Raw genomic sequence first — 20644 nt, forward strand, 5'->3', positions numbered from 1 at the left:
CATTGTGGAGATTAAGCAAGCTATTGCCCAGAGTTGCAGAGTGGGACTCTATGATTAGAATAGGCACCGAGGCGAGAATTATCAGGTCCGTGGAATTTTTTGAGCCCAAGACCCGCCGAGGCGGGGAATTGAACCCTGGTCCCGGGCTAGACCTCTGCATCAGGGTCTGCCACTCTAACCATTGAGCCCCACTTCTCCATATACAGGTGGTGGTTATTGTCTTATTGTAGGAATCCATGGCATGATGATACCTACCTATTTTATTATGCTGATCCTGCCATACTGGTGCCCTTACTGTACTGTGAGCATCCATGGCATGATGCCACCCACTTCTGTATAGAGCTGGGCATAGTGTATGGAAGGTAAATGTTGCCATATTATAGGCACACAATGCATGGCAATTATAACATGAGCCCAGATATATTAGGGCCATCCTTGCATGAGAGACTGACAAATGGACAAGTTGTACAATCTATTCATTTGTTGTATTAGTACTTGAGCATGCTTGATGAAAGTCACACCAAACACACATTTCCTGAAAATGAAAAACATGATATTTAAGGATGTCAATTATTTTTATCTACTGACATTTTTTTGTTTTAGGGAACTGAGATTATTTTCTTAAATTAAAAGCTTGCATTTTATAGTAAACTATGTGGATATTAATTGAAAATCTGTGTAATTGTTGCATTTTCAAATATATAGTGTAAATACCATGTTATTATTATTGGTGTCACCTTTCTTCAGAATAATCAAGGGGGCTGCTAAAGGGTCCTGGCACAGAATTATAAAATTATTTGAGGAATTGGAATATTTGATCAGTTTGGGATCTTTACAGACCTGTTTATTGATGCTCACTGATAAGGTACTATCACATACAGTGAAACCCACAGGAGCTGGCACTAATGTGTATTAATTCCAAAATGTTTTGCCTATCATGGTTAGGTCATCTATAGAACTGATAATGAACCATACCAAGTGTACACTGAGGCTTTTAACTAAAATTGTTTTAAAACATATATTTTACTCTTGGATTCCTTAAAGTACTAACTCCTGGCCTTAAAACGTGTCTGTTAATTCTATCTCATTTTCATCGCTTCCCTCCGTTTTTTCAAACAAACATTAGGTTAGAGGGGTTATCACCAAATCACCTGTAAATATGTATTTAAGTTGTTTGCCATTTTAACTAATGTGATCGAATCCTATGTATTTTGTGGTTTTCCATATGCTTCAGTTTATTACAAAAGTGCATTAAAGAAAAACCTCCAAACCTTTTGTAAAGTTGTCTGTAAATATTTTGACTAATTTTACGGGCAAAATGTGGGATGTGCACAACTTGGGACAGTAAAGTCCTCAACTATTACTTCGGGGATTTGATACCGCTATCTTTGAACTGTACTAATTTTTGCCACCCACTTTACCCTCAAAATAAAATCAATTGCAAATTTCTAAATATCCCTGTTAGTATCACCGCCACCTCCTCTGAACACTTTGTCATCCTTACCGGAGGCCATGCCCCCCAAAACATATACTCCTGGCTACGGCCCTGTGACTAAGACAACTAAAATCACCATACGGGTTGTCTGGATTGGTGCCAGGTGCCCACTTACATAAGTGTACAACATATACAAAGCTAGCTTCTCACACTTTTAAATACCAGGCACCCTTTCCTATGGACTTTTAAGATCTACCCTAGGGGTGGCTTATAAGTATTTAGAAGGAAGCTCTTGGCCTGGCAAAGGTCAATTTTGCCAAGTCAAAGTGGAAGTTTATAACTTCACTCCAGGCTGCAGTGGTAGACCTGAAACAGGTTTTAAAAGGCTACTTTAGTGATTTAATGATTGCTGCAGGCCCACTAGTAACATTTGATTTACTGGTCCTGGGTACATGTAGGACCATTTATAGGGACTTCAATTAAATTAAGTGTATAAGCCAACTTTATCATGTTTTATGGAGAGAATTCCAAATCACTTTAGCACTGGTTAGCAGCAGTAGTAAAGTGCACAGTCTATTTGCCAATATAATCACATTCAGCAAACAGGAGGCGTGAAAGCAAAACATTTGGGGGAATATTACCCCGAGGATGTCTGGTCTAACAGTGTTGAAGTATTTATTCTGTAAAAAGATCACCTCTTCACCAGCCCTGGGGAATTTACTGCTTTTTACTCAGATTAATGGCATGTGAATCTATGGAAGATAAAGTATTGTGTTAAAAAATTACCTAAGCTATAGTATTCCACCATTATTATTATTATTATTATTATGTTTCTTATATAGCGCCTGAATCGACCCCCGAAGGGGTATCTCCGCGCTTGCCTTGGGAACCCGTCCTGGCTTTTCCCTGTGAGATAGCCCCTACAGGGCATCCCCAAGGTGAAAGCCAGGCATCCCGCCGCGGGGGGCGTTGTTAAGCTCAGAATTTAACCATGATGGACCCTTTGAGTCGAGTCAAGTATCTGGTAGAACAGCGGTTCTCTCTCAGGGGATCTCCATTGATAGTCATGAGAAATGAATAGTTCCGCCCACTTGCGGGGATCCCAGAGTACTTCTTTATATTATGTTTTCTTAGGTGTAGATTTTTGCCTTTCTTCAGTAAGTCAAAATAACTGAAATTGTGATGTTTGACTATTGAAATCTCTTTCACAAACCTTTTTTTTTAAAAGAGACAGATGAAGGAAGAGAGTACAATGTAGCCTACTAGGATTCCCTTATGCAGACGTGAAAAGAGCGTCTGTGCCTTTAAAGGCCAAGAGCCCTCCAGTATCCCATCATGCCCAGAAAGCAGCAGTTGCCTCACTTCTTTTTTCCTGCTACTGGTGACAGGATCTTTGAACACTGAGCAGATCCTTTTTGGCTCTTTTCCCTCAAAAATCTCATGGGAAATTTTTGACAGCTGTTTCATTCCTCTGATTTCATCTGTTCCAGTATTTTTCTGTCTTTTTCTGACAGAAAGTTTTTTTCCTTAGTCAAATAAAATTTCATATTTTTTTGACAAGTGAAAAAAGGCCAAGTCAGACCCTATGTGACGTCTGCATCATCTGCCTTCAGGGCCGGACTGGCCATAGCGGGCACCGGGCATTTCCCCGGTAGGCCGCTAGGGTGGGGGCTGGTTTTGAACCCCTGGGGGGCCGTTTTTTAGTTACCGGGGGTCGGCAAGATCGGTCCCCAGTAACAAAATCGGCCGAAACCGGCCCTCGCACACTGCTTTGCTGCACTCCCGCTCACCCCTGGGGGGGCTGGTTGAGCAGTGTGCCAGGGCCGGTTTCTGTTCCCAGTCCGGCCCTGTCTGCCTTCCTGACAGTCACATTCTTGACAAGTGCTCACACTATAGGAACTTTTCCAGGTGCACCCTGAGAGAAAGGGTGAAGATTTGCCAGATGGAACAGAGCATCGACGCAGGCAGCAACGGGCACAATCTGAAGGTGGGATGTCAAGGGGGTGAAGAGAGGGTCAAACCTCTACTAGGGCTCTTCCACCTTCCTCTGCGGACTCCAGGTGTGGGAGATCCAAAAAGAAAGGCCACAAGTAAATATGACGTTTTTGTAGGTCGACTTCAAGGGCATTGACGACAAGAGAAGGTAGGGTTCCTACATGTTCGCTCTCAAGAGCTTGGTCGACGTGTAAGAAAAGATGACTTTCGACGTCAAGGCGTAGGAGGTCAACATGGAGGGACACCATGACGTCGAGAGGTGATGGTGAACTTTGACATTGAGAAGTTTCGAGGTTGAGACATTCCAAAGGAATGGGAAAGTCAAGACCACAACATCTACTATCTACTTCAGACTCTTGGAACTGCAGATTGTATTCTCCATCATGGCCTATTGTACTTTCAGACTCTCCCCTGCCAACTCTGCCACCTCCGCCACCTCTTCCAGCACCTCCTCCACCCATTTAGCCAGCTCCTCTTCCACCGCAAATACTTGGGAAGCACATTTGCTGGTGAGATCTGCTTTTACAACCGATAGATTTAGAGATCCATGTTCCAGATCTCGGCATAGATCCAAAGTGTGATTGCCTTCAAAACGTCGTGGGCGGTCTCAGCACTCTTTTTAGAGACAATCTTTCCAGCGTTCACTCCATTATCATCATGCATTCAGGTCTAGATCTAGGACATGGTCAAAGCACAAATTGCCTTATTCAGCTTCCTCCTCCAGTACCGTGAGATATTCTCCTACCTTGTCTGACTCTCCTCAACCAAGAGTGTCACTGATCAATGATATAAACACCTTTCAGGAGGCAGTTGTAAGGGGAGCTTCAAAATTGAATGGTCCATTGTCTGACCCACAGCCATCGACATTGGTGATTTTTGAGACTCTCCATCAGTGAGTAGCATCTAGACTTCTCCTGCCCCTAGTTCCGGGATTATTGGAACCAGAAATGGAACAGTTCCTTTCCCCCACTGCACCCAAGTCAGCTCTGTCGAGGCTCCAGAAAAAACATAGACCTCCAGAGCAGGACCCTTTGTTCCACAGCTCGGATCCTCCCCCTGACTCTGTAGTTACTTTCGCTGCAAAAAAGGCACATTCTACTCCTCCGTCCTCTACAGTTCCTCTGGACAAGGACAGTGAAAAACTTACTTGACTCTGTAGGTTGCAAGATATGTGGTACAGCAGCCACTACAATAAAGGCAGCCAGTGCATCTGCTCAACTGGGCAGGTATGACAGAGCCATATGGGACTCATTATAGCAGTTTGCTGAACATCTCCCAAGAGATCAAAGGGAAGATTTTCTTGAAGTATTCAGTGAAGGCATAATGGCCTCCAATCAGGTCATTAGTGCTGCTGCAGGTGCTTCATTACTAGCAGCACCTGGATACTGCCATGGGCTGGCCCTTTGAAGGCATTCTTGGCTTCATTTAACAGCATTGAAACAAGAACCCTATCTGCAAATCCTTAATCTTCCCTTTTCTGGAAACACCTTATTCAGTAGCCATACCGACAATGAAATGGCAAAGATGAAGTTAAAAATGGAGTCCCTCAAAGCAGTGGGCCTGGAAAAGCGTAAAGAGCAACTCAAATACAATTATAGGCTGTACGACCAACATTTTTACCCACAGAGGGTTTAAACCCCTAAATAGTTTCACGGTCAACACCAACAACAGCAGCAAAGACCTTTTCAACACCAACAATGTTGTCCTCCTAAAGGAGGATGTGCACATCATCCTGCCCAAGCAGGAAAGCCTCCAGTAGGCTACAAACAATGAATTACTGCTTCCCCCTCTGCCGTTCCTTACTCCAGCAGGGGGGAAGTATTTCTCATTTCCTGACAGAGTAGCAATCCATCATGAAAGATGCCTGGTTTCTGAATATTGTACAGAACGACTATTGTCTCAGGTTTACAAGCCCTCCACCAAACATCCCACCACAACTGTCCAAACAACATCTGCAGATGCTAAGAGCAGAAGTCAACATCCAACTGTAAAAGCATGCTGTGGAGATCGTTCCTCACAAACTACGAGGCACAGGAATCATTCCCGATATTATTTTGGTGACAAAGAAAGGCCCCAAAAACAAATTCAGGCCCATGTTGGATCTCAAACTCGACAACAAATGGATTTGAAGAGAAAAGTTTTTAATGCTCTCACTTCTTCAAATTTATCCATGGGAAAGGAGACTGGCTTTGCCCGATAGACCTCCAGAATGCATACATTCCTATTCCGACAGCCAGAAAACACCACAAGTTCCTGAGATTTGTAGAGGGTCATGATCACTACCAATACAAGGTACTTCCCTTTGACCCCCTTTCGACCTCAAATTGGGCCTAGAACATACTCCAAATGTATGGCAGTGGTTGCAGCACATCTCAGGAGACTTTGAATATTCGTCTATCCATACTTAGACGACTGGCTTATCAAGGCTTCAACTCAACAAGAGGCCCAAGCCCATTATCAAATGGCGATCAATGTTCTCCACCGACCAGGGCTGCATTGCAATCACAACTCGATGTCTTCTCCAGTCCAGTCTCTGCATTACCTAGGGGCTACCATCAACACACTACATGTAAGAATGTATCCTTCGTAGGAGAGACTGTTATAAGTCCTCCTGAAGTTTCACTCGCTCATGAAAGTCTCCCATCCTACAGTGAGACAAGTGCCATTGCTCCTAGGCTTGATGGTCTTGTGCATCTTTTTGACTCCGAGAACCCGTCTCCACATGAGACCACTTCAAGAGTGTCTTGAGAATCAGTGGAATCAATGTTCAAGCAGTTGGGAGGACAAGATTACTTTCTCTCCTGAAGCAAAACAGTCCCTGAAATGCTGGTGGGTACCGACGAATCTCCTGCATGGGATGCCTTTTCATCAAGTTGTTCCCTCTCAGACAATAGTAACAGATGCCTTTCTGTTCAGTTGGGGAGCACACATTAATCATCTTTAGATCTGGGGAACATTTTTTCTGACAACAATTACTTATCACATCAATCTCTTCAAGCTCGGGCGGTTCTCCTGGTGCTGAAGACTTTTCTCCTGTGATCAAAGACAAAATACATGCTTGTCCAGACAGATAACTCGACAGCAATGTACTATTTAAACAAGTTAGGGGGAATAAGATCCAGGCCATTGCCACAGGAAGCCCAGACAATCAGGAATCCTACAACTCATTTTCCAAGGGCTCAAAATGTTCAAACAGACTCCATAAGCAGGATTCTTCAGGAAATCCATGAGTGGGTTCTTCACAACAAGGTTGTACAAAACATATTTAACGTGTGGGATTTTCCTCAAATAGATTTATTCCCGACCCCAGATAAGAAAAAATGTCCAGACTTCACCTCAGGGCACTACCAAACAGGGACGCTGGAAAAAGTTCTTTGGATCGACTAGTCCATCAAATTTCTCTACGTTTTTCCTCAGATCCCTCTGATTTAATCAGTTCTCATCCAATTGTCTCACACAAGAATGGACTTGATGTCTACGGAGTAGGCCAGAAAATGGTGTTTCATTGACCTTCTCCACATGTCAGAGCAACCACAAATGAGGCTACTGTTCAGACCGGATCTTCTCACGAAATTCGGAGGCCAAATGGTTCACCCCAATCTCAACTCTTTGAGCATGGCAGCACAGCTCCTGAGCTAGTACAATATGGCCATTTGAATTTTCCAAAAGACTGCATGCACATTCTCAAAGAAGCAAAAATATCCATCAACACATTCTGCTTATTCATTTAAATGGAAGAGATTCTGTATCTGGTGTTCTGACAAGACCTTTGATCCAACCAAGTGCCTGGAGTAAGCGATTCCTCTGTACTTGCTTTACCTGGTAAAATCAGGCTTACAGTTCTCTTCTATCAAAGTTTATTTGGCAGTAATTACTGCCTACAGAAAATGTCCTTCCCAAACCTCTTTTGTCAAAATTCCGGTTATTAAAAACCTTATAGAGGGTTTGATTATTTTTCAGGGGTTAAACTCCTTACTGCTGACCTTGGTTTGGCGTGGCGGTCACCCCAGAGTTGCTCTGAGGGCATTACAACCCCCACAGGACCGGAGCGGGCTGGGAGCCCCTTCCTTCAAGGCCTACTTCCTCGCAGCGCAACTGCAGTGGATCTTGCACTGGATAGCGGGGCGCCAAATGGAAGAAACAGAAACCTCAACGGGGACACTGTCAGCCCCAGAAATCATCTGCATGCTCCTCTCGGGGACTAGACCAAATCTCTCCCACTCTGTCTTGGTGGAGATGGCCAGATCCTGTATAATGTGAATCCACTGTCATTCTCGAACGACGCCAATGTACTCTTCACTATTGCCACTAGCGGGCCTACCTAGGGGTTATAGCTACTACACATCTAGGGATTTCCAAACCTGGACGGAATATGCACTCACAGAGATGGACGCCCTGTTCACCGATGACCAACTGACCTCGTTTGAGGGCCTGGTGGAGGGAAGCAGACTTCCGGTAGGGAAATTCCTGCTTCATAGACAGCTAGTAGCGGACTGTAGAAGGTCATGGGACCTAACGGGGGGAGAACCTAAAACACACCCCACACTACACACGTTATTGAACATGGGAGCTCGGAGACACCTTATCACTTGGATCTACAAATCAATCATAGACCTCACAAGTGCACCACTTACGAGATTAAGGCTCAAGTGGGAGGAGGAATTTGGGTGGGCACTACATGATAAGGAATGGTTAACAGCCCTGGAACACCCTAAAAAAGTATTGCGTAACCAGCGCTTCAAAAACATCCAATTTAATATATTACATAGCGCTTACCTCACCCCGGAACAGCTCTACGGCTTCTTCCCTACCACATACTTGGAATGCCCACGCTGCAACACACCAGAGGCTCCTGTTATACACCTGCTTTGGTCCTGCCCCACCCTATATCACTATTGGGCGGAGGTGCATGCCACAATATTGATGGCCACAGGTCTGACAGGGCTTGTTACATGGGAAGCCAGCGCCCTGCGGATTTTTAAACAGAAAAAATAGAGGAAGGTTGAGAATTGTTTTGCAATATTGGCCCTGCTTCTCGCTAAGTGCAATATTACACCACATTGGCGCTCTTCTAATGGCCCCTCGATAGTGGCCTGGAGAGGGGCAGTCCAAAAATGGGGAGCAGCTGAGGAGGACGCTATCAGGTTCAAGGAGGCGCCGGGCACACAAAGACGTCCTATAGCCATGGAGTGGTCGTTACTCCTCCATAGCTTCACACAGACTCATGCAACCCCCACAAATTCTCCAGAAGTCACACAAACGGACCTCTACCCCGCAACACCCCAAACAGCAGGGGAACTTCCCGAGAGGGTCCCAACCCCCCCCCCCCATTTATTATAAGTCCCGGTGTGAAAGTGATGTCCAGTGCCAATAGACCAGTAGCTACCAATGCCCTCAATCCCAGCCCCCTTCTCCCCACCCCAACGTTATTTGCCCCAGTTAGATCCACAAAGGTAAACTCTCTACAGTCAATCTTCACAGTTGTCAGCTCCATTGAATAGACCTTGGTAACCAACAAGCAGGGAGGAGACCTAGTCTCACCAGGCACCCACACACAAACACACATGAGATACCCACTAGAATGATGATGGACCTTGAAGTACTTCTGTATTAATGATAATATGTTTTGATGAAAGTTTCATGACTGTCAAAGATACTATACAGTGTATAAACTGAAAAAAGGTTTACAAAAAAAAATTGAGGGTTTGAAAAATGTTTTCCCTGCAATAGGGCGTCAATCCCCTCCCTGGGAATTGAACATGGTCCTTTCAAGTCTTATGAAGGTCCCTTTTGAGCCCATTCATAAATCCTCATTACAACACCTTTCTTGAGAAACTGCTTTCCTTGTGGGTATCACGTCGGCCAGTAGGGTTAGTGAGATTCATACATGATATTCCATAGTAGTAAGGTGGTTATAAGGACTCATCTAAAATTCTCTCCAACAGTGATTTTGGATTCCCACGTTAATCAGACCATTTCTCTGCCTACTTACTTTTAGCACTCTTCTACACCAGCTGAAATAACTCTCCTTACTCTAGATGTCTAGACAAGACATCTGATATCTATAATTCGGACCCCAGCCCATACATGTTTAGCCACGTCTAAACCGTCTAAATCTAGATGGATTGCATTCTGTTATGCTACCAGAAAGCTAAATAAGTTTCTGTCCGAAACACCTAAAGCCCAATCTACTAGAGGCGAAGTGGCTACAGCTGCTTTAATGATGAATATACCAATTGCTGAAATCTGTAAAGCGGCAACGGGGAGATCAGTTGACACTTTTACCAAACACTATTGTTTAGATTCAGATGCGAGAACAGATGATCTAATAGGACAGGCGTGCCAGAGAAATGTATTTGCTTAATATGGGCTGTTGATTGTCTCTGTTCCTTTTCCATTGCAGTTTGTGGGGATGGGCTTGCTACTCTATTCAGTCCTTATGAATATCAGTTGAGATCCCCTGAGAGAGAAGGAATGGTTTCTTACCTGTAATCCCAATTCTCGCTTAAGGGATTCTTGGATAAAGTCATAAGCAACCCACCCTCCTCCCTGTGGAAGAAGCGGAGATAACTATTGGAAACATTTCCTTCCTGATACTTCCACCTTCTCGGTAAAAAAGAACTGAGGCAACTGCCACATGCTGGGCATGATGGGATACTGGAGGGCTCTGGTTCCTTAAAGGCGCAGAGGCTCTTTTCACATCTACATAAGGGCATCCTATTAGGCTACATTGTCCTTCCCTCCTTAATCTTTATCTTTATAAAAAGGGTTTGTGAAAGATTTAAACAGTCAAACATCTCAATTTCAGTTATTTTTCCTGTATTTTAAGGATATTTATTACCCTTTTTAAAATAAATTCTGAAGCAATTGTGCAAAATAGCCTTGCTTATAGGCTGCAAAAAATGAATGTGTTAAATGTTTCTCCAGACCTTACTGAAGAAAGGCAAAAATCTACACTTAAGAAGATATATTATAAATAAATTCTCCCAGATCCCTGCATGTGGGTGGGACTATTTAGTGCTTATAACTTGAATGGAGATTTCCCTGAGAGAGAACTAGGATTACAAGTAAGAAACCCTTCCTTGTTTACCTTTTGTTGTCTGTGGATCCACACTGAATCAGTACTAGAAGCCGGAGACAGACAGCTATGCAATTTCTAGGATTTGAACCTTAAACCAATACACAAATACAGAAGCAAGTTTACATCAAAGAAATTAATTCACAAACACATATGAGAAAATTGAAATGTTAACATGGACATTCAAAATGTAGTTTTCTTTTATAACGCTGAAGAAATATGCTAGACTCTAGCATATCACTTAGTCTTTTTGCTCCTAATCACCCAATGCTTTAGGTTGGCGTTTGAGCACTTCATGGTGACAAAAACATTTTGCTTCAGTTCTGTGAATCTTCAGACAGCTAGTTCTGTTCCCTACTGTGCATACACCTCTCTTGACTTGCCTGTCCTTTCATACTTCACATGTAGACAGTGTCATTCGATTGTTTAGTTCCTTCAATTGCCTATTCCACCCCTTTCTTTGCAAGTGTTTGCAAAATCATTCACCTTTTACCCTAATACAGTGTGTGTGTGTTTTTTATTAATAGTGTGCATTTAATATTTGGACCAATTGCTAATTGGGCTTTATGAATCATACTCTAAATTTCCAAATTGAAAAAAACCCTTTGGATACATTACATTATATACAGAGGCATTTACAAGTCAAAATGCGGCACTAAATTAAAGAAGTTTGTATCTGCTTGTTAGGTCGTATCTCTGTTATGAGCTTATGAAAAATAGAAAAACTGGAAATAGAAAATTTGCTAACGTGTAAAACAGTTTAAAGGATATCTAATAACAAACTAACTTTATTTTAGATTTCTCACAAATTGAACTGCGAATCCTTGCACACTTCTCCTCAGATCCTGAGCTCTTGGCTTTGTTCAATGAGCATGACACAACAGATGTTTTTACAACACTGGCTTCCCAGTGGTAAGGCTAATACATTTTTCATTGTGTTTGCACTGTAGAGCTGTTCTTTAGGAACACAAGTAAATTAAAGAAAACAATAAGTATATTATAAGAAAGTTAAATAGATGCAAAATTATGTGTATTATATATGTGTGTGCATGTGTGTGTATACATACATATATATATGAATTTAATGCACTTTTATGGATTTTGAATTGTTCCCACCTCTCTGTTGGTACATGCACCTTCCAGGTTGAATCTCTGTAACATTGTTACAACAATATTTACCACAATAAAATAGATGAACACGCCTGCTGGCATCTGCAGGCTCTGCAGTTGGATTTGTCGTTTCAGTGGTCGCAGCATCAGGGAAATCTCTCTGACATGGTCCAGATCTCGGAGGGAACTGCAAAAGATCTTCAGTGGTGGCTAACGAACCGTAATTTGGTCAGAGGCAGACCTCTGTCCCGTCCCCAACCAGATCTCACAGTAGTGATTTATATGTCGCTCCTGGAATGGGGCAGCCATCTGGGAGAGGTGGAAATCCGAGGACTCTGGACTCCGACTGAATTTGGCCTTCACATCAACTTTCTGGAGCTCTGTGTGATCCAACTGGCATTGAAGGCCTTTCTACTCTCCATCAAGGAAAGGCTAGTACAAGTGTTAATGGACAACACCACTGCCATGTGGTACTGCAACAAATAGGGAGTGGTGGGGTCTTGGACCCTTTGCCTCTGTACACGGTTGGAACAGGAGTGAATATCTCCGGTGGTTTAACATCTGGCAGATCTCTGACAATAGAGTTGATGAACTCAGAAGTCGATGCCTAGCAGATCACGAATGGTGTCTCCACTCGGAGGTGGCGCAAGGTTTGTTTCAGCAGTGACGAGAGCCTTGGTTACATCTGTTTGCCTCTGTCGATAATGTGCAATGTTAGCAGTTTTGTGCGCTGGAGTTTCCAAGGCGGCTCAGAGACGCTTTAAGTCTTGAGTTGAGCTCAGGCCTACTGTATGCCTTTCCGCCCATAACACTCCTACCCAGAGTTCTCCAGAAGATCAGGAACAACTGCGCCTAAGTCATAAATGTAAAAAAGAAACAATTACAGGTGTAAAACCGTGCAAAGTTTGCAACAAATAACATAGTCTCAACTGGCAATCATTAAAACAGGACAGTAAAAACAGTGAAATAAATCACAGTGGGTGGGGACAAAGGAAGGGAGACCACAACGAAGATGGTAAAGTGAAAAGATTAATATTTGCAAGTAGTTATAACAGCACTACAGTACAATTTAATATTCAATGACCATAACACAAAATGTGAGCACTGAACTTGCTAGTGATAGTGAGCAGCGCAGTGACACAGGGGTGAGGATAGCAGCGTGAACAGCAACAAGGAGTAAGAATAATATTAATGTCGTAAAAATTAAAAAAAATATATACAATGTTGATATTTAGGATTCAGGATAAATAAATTGACCACAACAGCGCCCAAGTTCTATGCTGCGTAGTCAGCGGCATTTCAACCTGATTGATTTCGGGTCATCATCAGGACAATGGTCATTAGTTTTAAAGTAGTGCTTAACTGGATGTGGGCTGGGTCAAGCGTCCGGGTATGGACAATCAGGGGGTAGTAAATCGGCTAGGCGTCAAGTAAACGTGTATACACTAAATTATTTAAGAGCCACAGCGTGAGGAATCGGAGGGGGGTCTGATGATCCCTTTGATGTGTCTGTGCCCCTGGCGATCATGAAAGGTTTGATTGAGGGTAAACTGAGTAAATCCGGTGGCGGAGCTGTTAGTAGTGATAGTTGAGCTCAAAAGCTGCAACAGAGGAACCAAACCTCCGTCTTGCAGCCTGGCAGAGGACGAAATGACGCTTCATTGTCTCCTCTTGCTTCAGAAACCCTCACAAGCCGAGCCCCCTTTGGGTTCTGCTGGACTTGTCCCCAAGTCCCCCCTTGTAGCCTTTTTTCTACAGGCACCCTTCCATTGACTTTAATGTGTATTGCTCAAGCCTACCAACGTGTCCAGCACCTCTACTTAATCTGGTTTTGACTTTTTTAATGAGTGCTCTTTTCGAGCCTCTCCATGTTTGTCCCTTCAGGCTTCTGACAATCAAAACAGCCTTTCTTGTAGTGATTACATCTGCTCGTAGAGTGAGTGAGCTGCAGGCCCTGTCATCCAAGCCACCTTACCTCTCAGTCTATCCTGAAAAGCTGGGCCTTTGCACAAGGGCCTCCTTTCTACCTAAAGTGGTCACCACATTTTATGTAGGCCAATCCGTCACCCTGCCTACCTTTTACGCTCCTCCACACTCTTCTAAAGAAGAGGAGCAACTCCACCATCTGGACCCAAAAACAGCATTGTCAACAGTTCTGGGTGGATGACCATCTCTTCGTGGGGTATGTTGTTGAGAAGAAGGGCCGAGCTATGCAGAAGCGGATCATCCCTGGATAGGTTGTACTCTGCATCAAAATCTGCTACATACTGATCAAAAAATCCTGAAGGTTTACAAGCTCATTTCACCATAGCTAAATCTGCAACCACTGCATTAGCATGCGTAGCTCTGGTCCTGGACATCTGCCAGGTGGCAACGTGGGGTTCCCTGCACACGTTCACCAAACATTACTATCTGGACAGTCAGGTCCTTAGAGATGGGCACCTCGCCCTTTCAGTCCTGCAGGACTTCCTTGTGTGAAATTGGTCTGCACACCCACCTCCAGAGCGGTATTGCTTGGGTATCTATTCAAAGGTAACGAATCTGGAGCTAGAAGTCTGTAGCAGATAAACAAGTTACTTACCTTCGGTAACGCCTTATCTGGTAAAGACTATATCTATCTGCAGATTCCTTACTGACCCAACTATCCTCCCTGCTCTGTGAACGGATTTCCAGGGACACGGCTGATCCTTTCAGGGCCCTAGTTTTCCACACCAGTGGTCAGTGTTCTTCATGGCTCCAAGCATCTGGTGTGGAAAGTCATGAAAAAAAACTGATGTCAGTGTGCCTGGGTGCTGTCTATATACGTGCCGCGGACGTCACTTCTGGCGTGGAGGGTGCTGACGACGCATGTGGTGCCAAATAATGCCACCTTCCAGGGCACAATGGTACTGCTCATGATAAATCTTCCAGATCCACTCTGATGCCTGGGAAATTCAAAGGTAAGGAATCTGCAGTTAGATATAGTCTCTACCAGGTAAGGCATCACCAAAGGTATGTAACTTGTTCATCATTCTCTACAAGAGACTCATCTACTCAGTAATTACTGCCCTGCGCTACAATGGGGAGGTTACACCGAGTCTTCCATGCTGGATACACAACCAGCTCCGGGCAGTGCTTTTCTACTACACAAACTGCTCCCTCTGCTAGTAACAAAAATGCACTGCAACTCTCTTGGTCATTTTGTCTTGGTGGAGGGCGACATGTTCGCTTCTATTTAGACCCCCTCTACGCTTGTATCTCCAACACTGGAGACCCTCACCCTAACCTACTTCTACATCCATCCCGGCACCACCCTTCTGGGGGGCGGTTTATATCTGTGATGGACCCTCAGCTGGACTCTAGTAACCCCTCTGCCGGATGCACATACGACATAGCCGCCTAGGTCTAATCCACGGCCCTTCAGATCCATGGCGCCTGCTTCATCCCCATGATCCCCATGATAGCAAATACACCCTCTATTCTGGCTCTCTCAAGACCCTAGCCAGACTTCATTACCTTTTTATACCATTCACAGACATCAGACTAGCTGAAGCCCATATACTCGCCCGAGCACTGACAGATTATGCCCCCATTGTCGCTCAAAATTAGCGTTCTCAACTAGCTCCACCCTTCCACGAACGAACAAGGGGGATAGACTTTGCTGTTGCAGCAGAGAAATGTGTTTATAAATCTAGGGGGTCTCCTGAGAAACACCATAAAATATTGGGCAAATGGTTGCAATACTTTGAATTGTTTGCTTCTAAATTTGTCCTGTTGGGGGATTGCGAGAATGTACACCATGCAGTATGGGCAGTATTGTATGTTGGTTTGTATCTCTTTTTTTTGTTGTGTAACCTGACACTAATAAACAGATTTATAAAAAGAAAAGATACAAACCAATCTAGAGCCCACCTGAACCAATACCAACGCATACTAGAGGATAGCATGGAACTGCTGGAGAGTTCAGAGGCACACCAAATTCAGGAATAGGATGCACTTCTTGAAAGGGTAGCGGCACTTGAGCGGACCCAACACACTCTCATTCGAAAGATAAAAAATTGAGAAAATGAAGCCAGCGAAACAATTTGTGTATCAGGCGAATCGACCCAACAATTTCAGAATCTAAACTTCCGACATATGTAGAACAGCTTTTTAGTAAGCTCCTCTCTGCCCCTGATGATCTGGATATAGTGCTAAATGGCATTCATACAGTGTACCCAGACTTTCAGCTTAAACAAAACTTGACTCCATATGTCCGGGATTAATTTCAATAAGCAAAAGGAAGAAAAATTGTAGGCTTTTCACATGGAAGGAGCTATTAGACACACCGGAGACAACATTAAGAACATTTTGGCATACACCATGGCTAAGAGCAAAGAATTTAAATGGGCAACTGATTTTCTGCATGAGAATTACACTCCTTACCATAGGGGGTTCCCTCTACAAATGCTTTTTACTCTCTAGGGCAGGTGATATATGTTAGACATTCCTGAGGAGCTGCTGTTACTCTTCAACTTAAGAATGGCAAAAATCGATCACCTTCCCAGACTATCCCAGACAAACTAAGACAGTGGTGGGCTCGTACCTCTTTGAATCGACCCAGAGCGATACGTGACCTGAACATCAAGGATGATGACTCTGAAGGAAAAAGATTATTGGTTAATGGCGGAGCTTGTATCCTTAGCCATTTAATGGTTTTCTTGACAGACAATGCAAATTAGTGGGACATATCCACTCTACTCTACAAACCTTATATTCTGACCCGGGGTACCCACCAATGCCTGGGTTCTGGCAGATGCAGTACTTGATACTCACTTCCAAGGGCCCAGGACTTGATTGGCACCACTTGGCAGAGCGGAATTCACAGCAGACATAGTCCAAGTGCTGTTTACAGGTTGAAGAGGGAAGTCTTTGATATCCCTGAGACTTTAGAAACAGGAGGCATGTCAAAATGCTCTTGGAGATACTTTGGTACTGGGATGTAGAGATGCAGATCCAGTCCTTCTCACTCCCAGGCAAGAAGCAGCAGGGAGCAGGCCAACACAGCAACACAGTTCAGCAAAGTGGCAGTTCCTCCAGCAGCACAGCAGTCCTTCTTCCTGGTAGAATGTCATCAGTTCCAGAAGTGTTCTGAGTTGGCGCTGTCAGAGGTCCAGTACTTATACCTAGTTGGGCCTATGAAGTGGAGTAGATTTCAAAGAGATGCTCTGAAGTGCACAGAGTCCCTTTCTTTTTTCCCTGGCTCCAGACCCACTACAGGGAAGCATGCACCCCTTTGTGTGTGGACAGGACAGAGCTAGTTCAGGTGTAAGTGTCAGCTCCTCCCTCACATCCTGCTCAGAATGACCCATCAGAGTGCAGATGGCCACTCAGTCACACCTACCCTTCCTTTATGTGTGGCTATCTAGAAGGAATGTTTACTCTTAGTCAATGAGTGGTATCGCAATCTCACACTCTTAAGTATCCAGAGGATATCAAATTTGTTTTAAACACAGCGTAAATGCATGGAAGGTGAAGATAAAACAGAGCAAAAGAAGGGAAGTTTGATTTAAATCAAATCTTTACTTTGTAAAAGTGACAAGGGATGTGAAAACACAAATTAATTCAAGCAAAAGAAGTCATGAACAAAGAAAGACAGTATTTTTTCTATGGTTCATAACATTGAATATCAGCTCCAGCTAATTCAAACAAACAACCCAAATTAAACAATAAAAAGTGGTTGTAGGTTGGCGTCTAAAGACAGCATTAAAGGAGATGATAACAGGATGTCGACGTTTCGGTCTTTGTTGTATTCATCGATAAGACCATCATCAGGACGATGTTTTATTTCAATGCTGTAAACAACTCCCTATATAAAAATAAATCAACCATTATTCACCAAATAATATTGAAGATTTCATAGACCCTAAAAAGCTCTGAAAACATGTAACATACATAAAACTTAAGGAGAGTATCTGCCCCTTCCCGGTGATACTTCCTAAATATCTAAAAATAAATATTCAGTCAATGTGACTGAGTACAAATTTGAGTGGATATTGGGCTTTTATCCTATTTGAATTGATCCACATGCACACATATTCACTTAAAAAACAACGGTGCTTAAAAAACAAAACCCAATAATCAAAACATGGAGTTTTGTATCGCTCAACATGAAATACATAACATTACGGAGTATCATGATGGAGTGACTTATGAGTGTACATTATTGCATTTTTATCAAAAAGCTCATTTGAACAGTTTCACAAATGATCTCATTTTGTTAATTTAAGTGAAAATAGTCATTCATCTCAGAATTGAGAAACCACTAGACATGCACATTATGTGAAAAGAACAACAGTTCTATGATTAAGAGGTAGTTAATGGACTCAAATAGAACAGCTCTATTGAAATCACATTGTCTGTAGTTAGAAACAAGTCTACATTCTCTTTTTTTTCATGAACATGTAAAAACAAAATTGGGTGCATTGTAATGACAATCTGACTGACAGTTTTTATCTAGAAAGCTAGTTCATGACAAATAAATATAGTCGAAATTGTCATCTTAAATCACCCTCTCTTCTCAAAAAATAGAGCATCAGAATAAAGCTCAAAATTTGTTTAAACATCCAGGGCTAGTAACATACCTTAGGGTGTTTCAAGGGGAACCGTGTCAGATGTAAAACGGTCAAAGAAGAGGTCTAAGGGGAGAAAAGGACCCTCTTAGTCTATGGGACGATGAAATTGTTAAAATGCATTAAATAAAGCAGAATTAAGTCTACCTCACAAAAAACGAATGTGGGACAACGTTTTCGGTTTCCAGGTGAGCTGGCTAATTAGTCCAGTCGGAGAAGTGTTCTGTTCTTTCTGGAAACAATAATATTAAATTGATTTATTTCCGGACAATTTAGAGGGCGTAAAAAGAACATATTAACTCCTTTGTACGTGCTCAATGTCAAAACAAACGCTGTTGGAAAGTGAAACTTAGCACAATTATTTTAAAGGAACCCTTATTTTAAAAAGGGGGCAGAGAGTAAACTATCTCGGAGTAGATCGCTGCTGCCGCTTTTCATAGCTGTACGAGTGTAGCTAGCGTCTGTGGTGGAGCTACTAGCAGCGTTTAGTAAAAATCTATAGCGCAATGCCTAGCATCTGTAATCTATTTGTACTTACTTTTGGAAAAATCGAGCGGCATGGAAAATATCGCCAAAGGTTCGTCTTGAAACTGTGACTGAACCACGGGTCGAGGTTGTTTATAGTGGCTGACCCGGAAGAAGAAATTTAATGTTAACGCGCTCTCTAGCTAAACGGCTAAAACCTACTGATTAATGTGATGTTGAAGGTCGTAAACAGAATGATGAGACACGAAGTCAAAATTAAATAGAGCGTGAAGCAATTTATTGATGATATGCTGAAATAGTTGGCTATTATTCACGTCTCAAACGGTCGCCATCTTGGATCTGGATCGTGATTCGAACTACAGAGGGGATATCTGTAGAGAAATCAGATATTGTTAGCTATTGAGTTTCAACAGAGTACTCTGTCAAAGAGACTCAAAATAACATAAATTAGCGATAACCCAACTAATGGAAATGTCTTATGGCTAGAGGACGGGGGCCATCTTGGATCGGGAACGATCTAATCTAGTAAAGTTTTGTATCAGGCTTGATCAAAGTGGGAAAAAGTTCAGGTGTTAAGATGACAAAACGATCACAGCACATAATGCAAATTATTGACCAAATTCACAGTTAATAGATATCTGAAAATTTATTTTATTTTATTTTATGTTCTTGTATAGCGCAAGAATCGACCCCTTACGAGGTATCTCCGCGCTTTGCTCGCAGGATGGAATAGCTGCTATAGAACAGAGAATGAGGTTGTGAACTGATGTTTGGAAATTTTTATTCTTCCTGGAATAAGACGGTTTTTAATTTCTTCCTGAAAGAGAAGTGATTATGGGTTTGTCTGAGGTCAGTTGGAAGATTATTCCAGAGCTTGGGCCCTACCAGAGAAAAGGCTCTGCCCCCTTGTCTGGTTTTTTTGACAAGAGGGGTTTTAAGTAGCAATTGGTTGCTTGACCGTAAGGCTCTGTCAGGTTTGTAGAAAGGTAGCTTTTGGGACAGATAGTCAGGGCCTTTCCCGAACAAGCACTTGTGGACAATGCAACAGATCTTGAACTTGGTGCGTTGTCGTATTGGCAGCCAATGCAGTTCACGCAGCAGGGGTTTGGAAGGGGTTCTGGGGGGGGCTTCAGGACCAGTCTTGCTGCTGTGTTTTGGACTACTTGGAGGCGATTAATAGCACTCTCATTAGCTTGAATAAGGAGTCCGTTGCAGTAGTCAATTTTGCTTATCACCATAGTCTGCACTAGGGTCTTTCTATAGTTGTCAGAAAGGTAGGGGAAGACTCTTCTTAACAGACCGATGGTGTGAAAGCATGCCCCAGCGACTGCATTCACGTGTTCCTTCAAGGTAAGATCCCGATCCAGCTTCACCCCCAGATTTTTTACTGTTAGTTTAGGGGTGGGTACTGGTCCCAAGTCAAGGGGCCACCAGTCGGGGGACCACAGTAAGGACGCTTTTCCAAAAAGCATTAGCTCCGTTTTTCCAACGTTGCATTGGAGGCGGTTAGCAGCCATCCAATTGGAGATGGCCCTCATTCCTTCCGCAAAGTTGTCCCTAACGTTGGAGTTGAAGGAATGGAAAGGATAAAGAAGCTGGGTGTCGTCAGCGTAGGACACCGGGGTGAATCCATATTTTCTCACAATCTCAGCGAGGGGGGCCACGTACACATTAAACAATGTGGGGCTTAGGCATGAGCCCTGTGGCACCCCCTTCGTGAGCATCCTGGAAGAGGAGCGATATGATCCCAGGCTGACAGATTGTGAGCGCCCGGACAGGAAACTCTCCAGCCAGGAGAGGGCTTGACCTCCTATGCCCACTCCCTGTAAACGGCTCATGAGGATCTTATGGGACACAGTATCAAATGCGGCCGACAGGTCTAACAGTACCAGAATCATTGAGCCTCCTCTGTCCTGTGCCATCTTGATGTTATCGGTCACGGTGAGGAGA

At 43.3% G+C, this 20644-nt stretch overlaps 1 protein-coding gene across 1 annotated transcript in view; it reads left to right on the top strand.

The window, feature by feature from the left end:
• The window catches only part of POLN (DNA polymerase nu), a 2377116-nt gene that overhangs the window by 1681488 nt on the left and 674984 nt on the right, over positions 1-20644 (top strand). The window contains exon 21 of the mRNA XM_086964459.1: positions 11306-11420. Within this exon, the coding sequence (XP_086820585.1) occupies positions 11306-11420 (115 nt within the window). The remainder of the gene's footprint in view (positions 1-11305; positions 11421-20644) is intronic.

This window comes from Lissotriton vulgaris, chromosome 3_2 (assembly GCF_964263255.1).
Source record: "Lissotriton vulgaris chromosome 3_2, aLisVul1.2, whole genome shotgun sequence".
NCBI classification, from domain to species: domain Eukaryota; kingdom Metazoa; phylum Chordata; class Amphibia; order Caudata; family Salamandridae; genus Lissotriton; species Lissotriton vulgaris.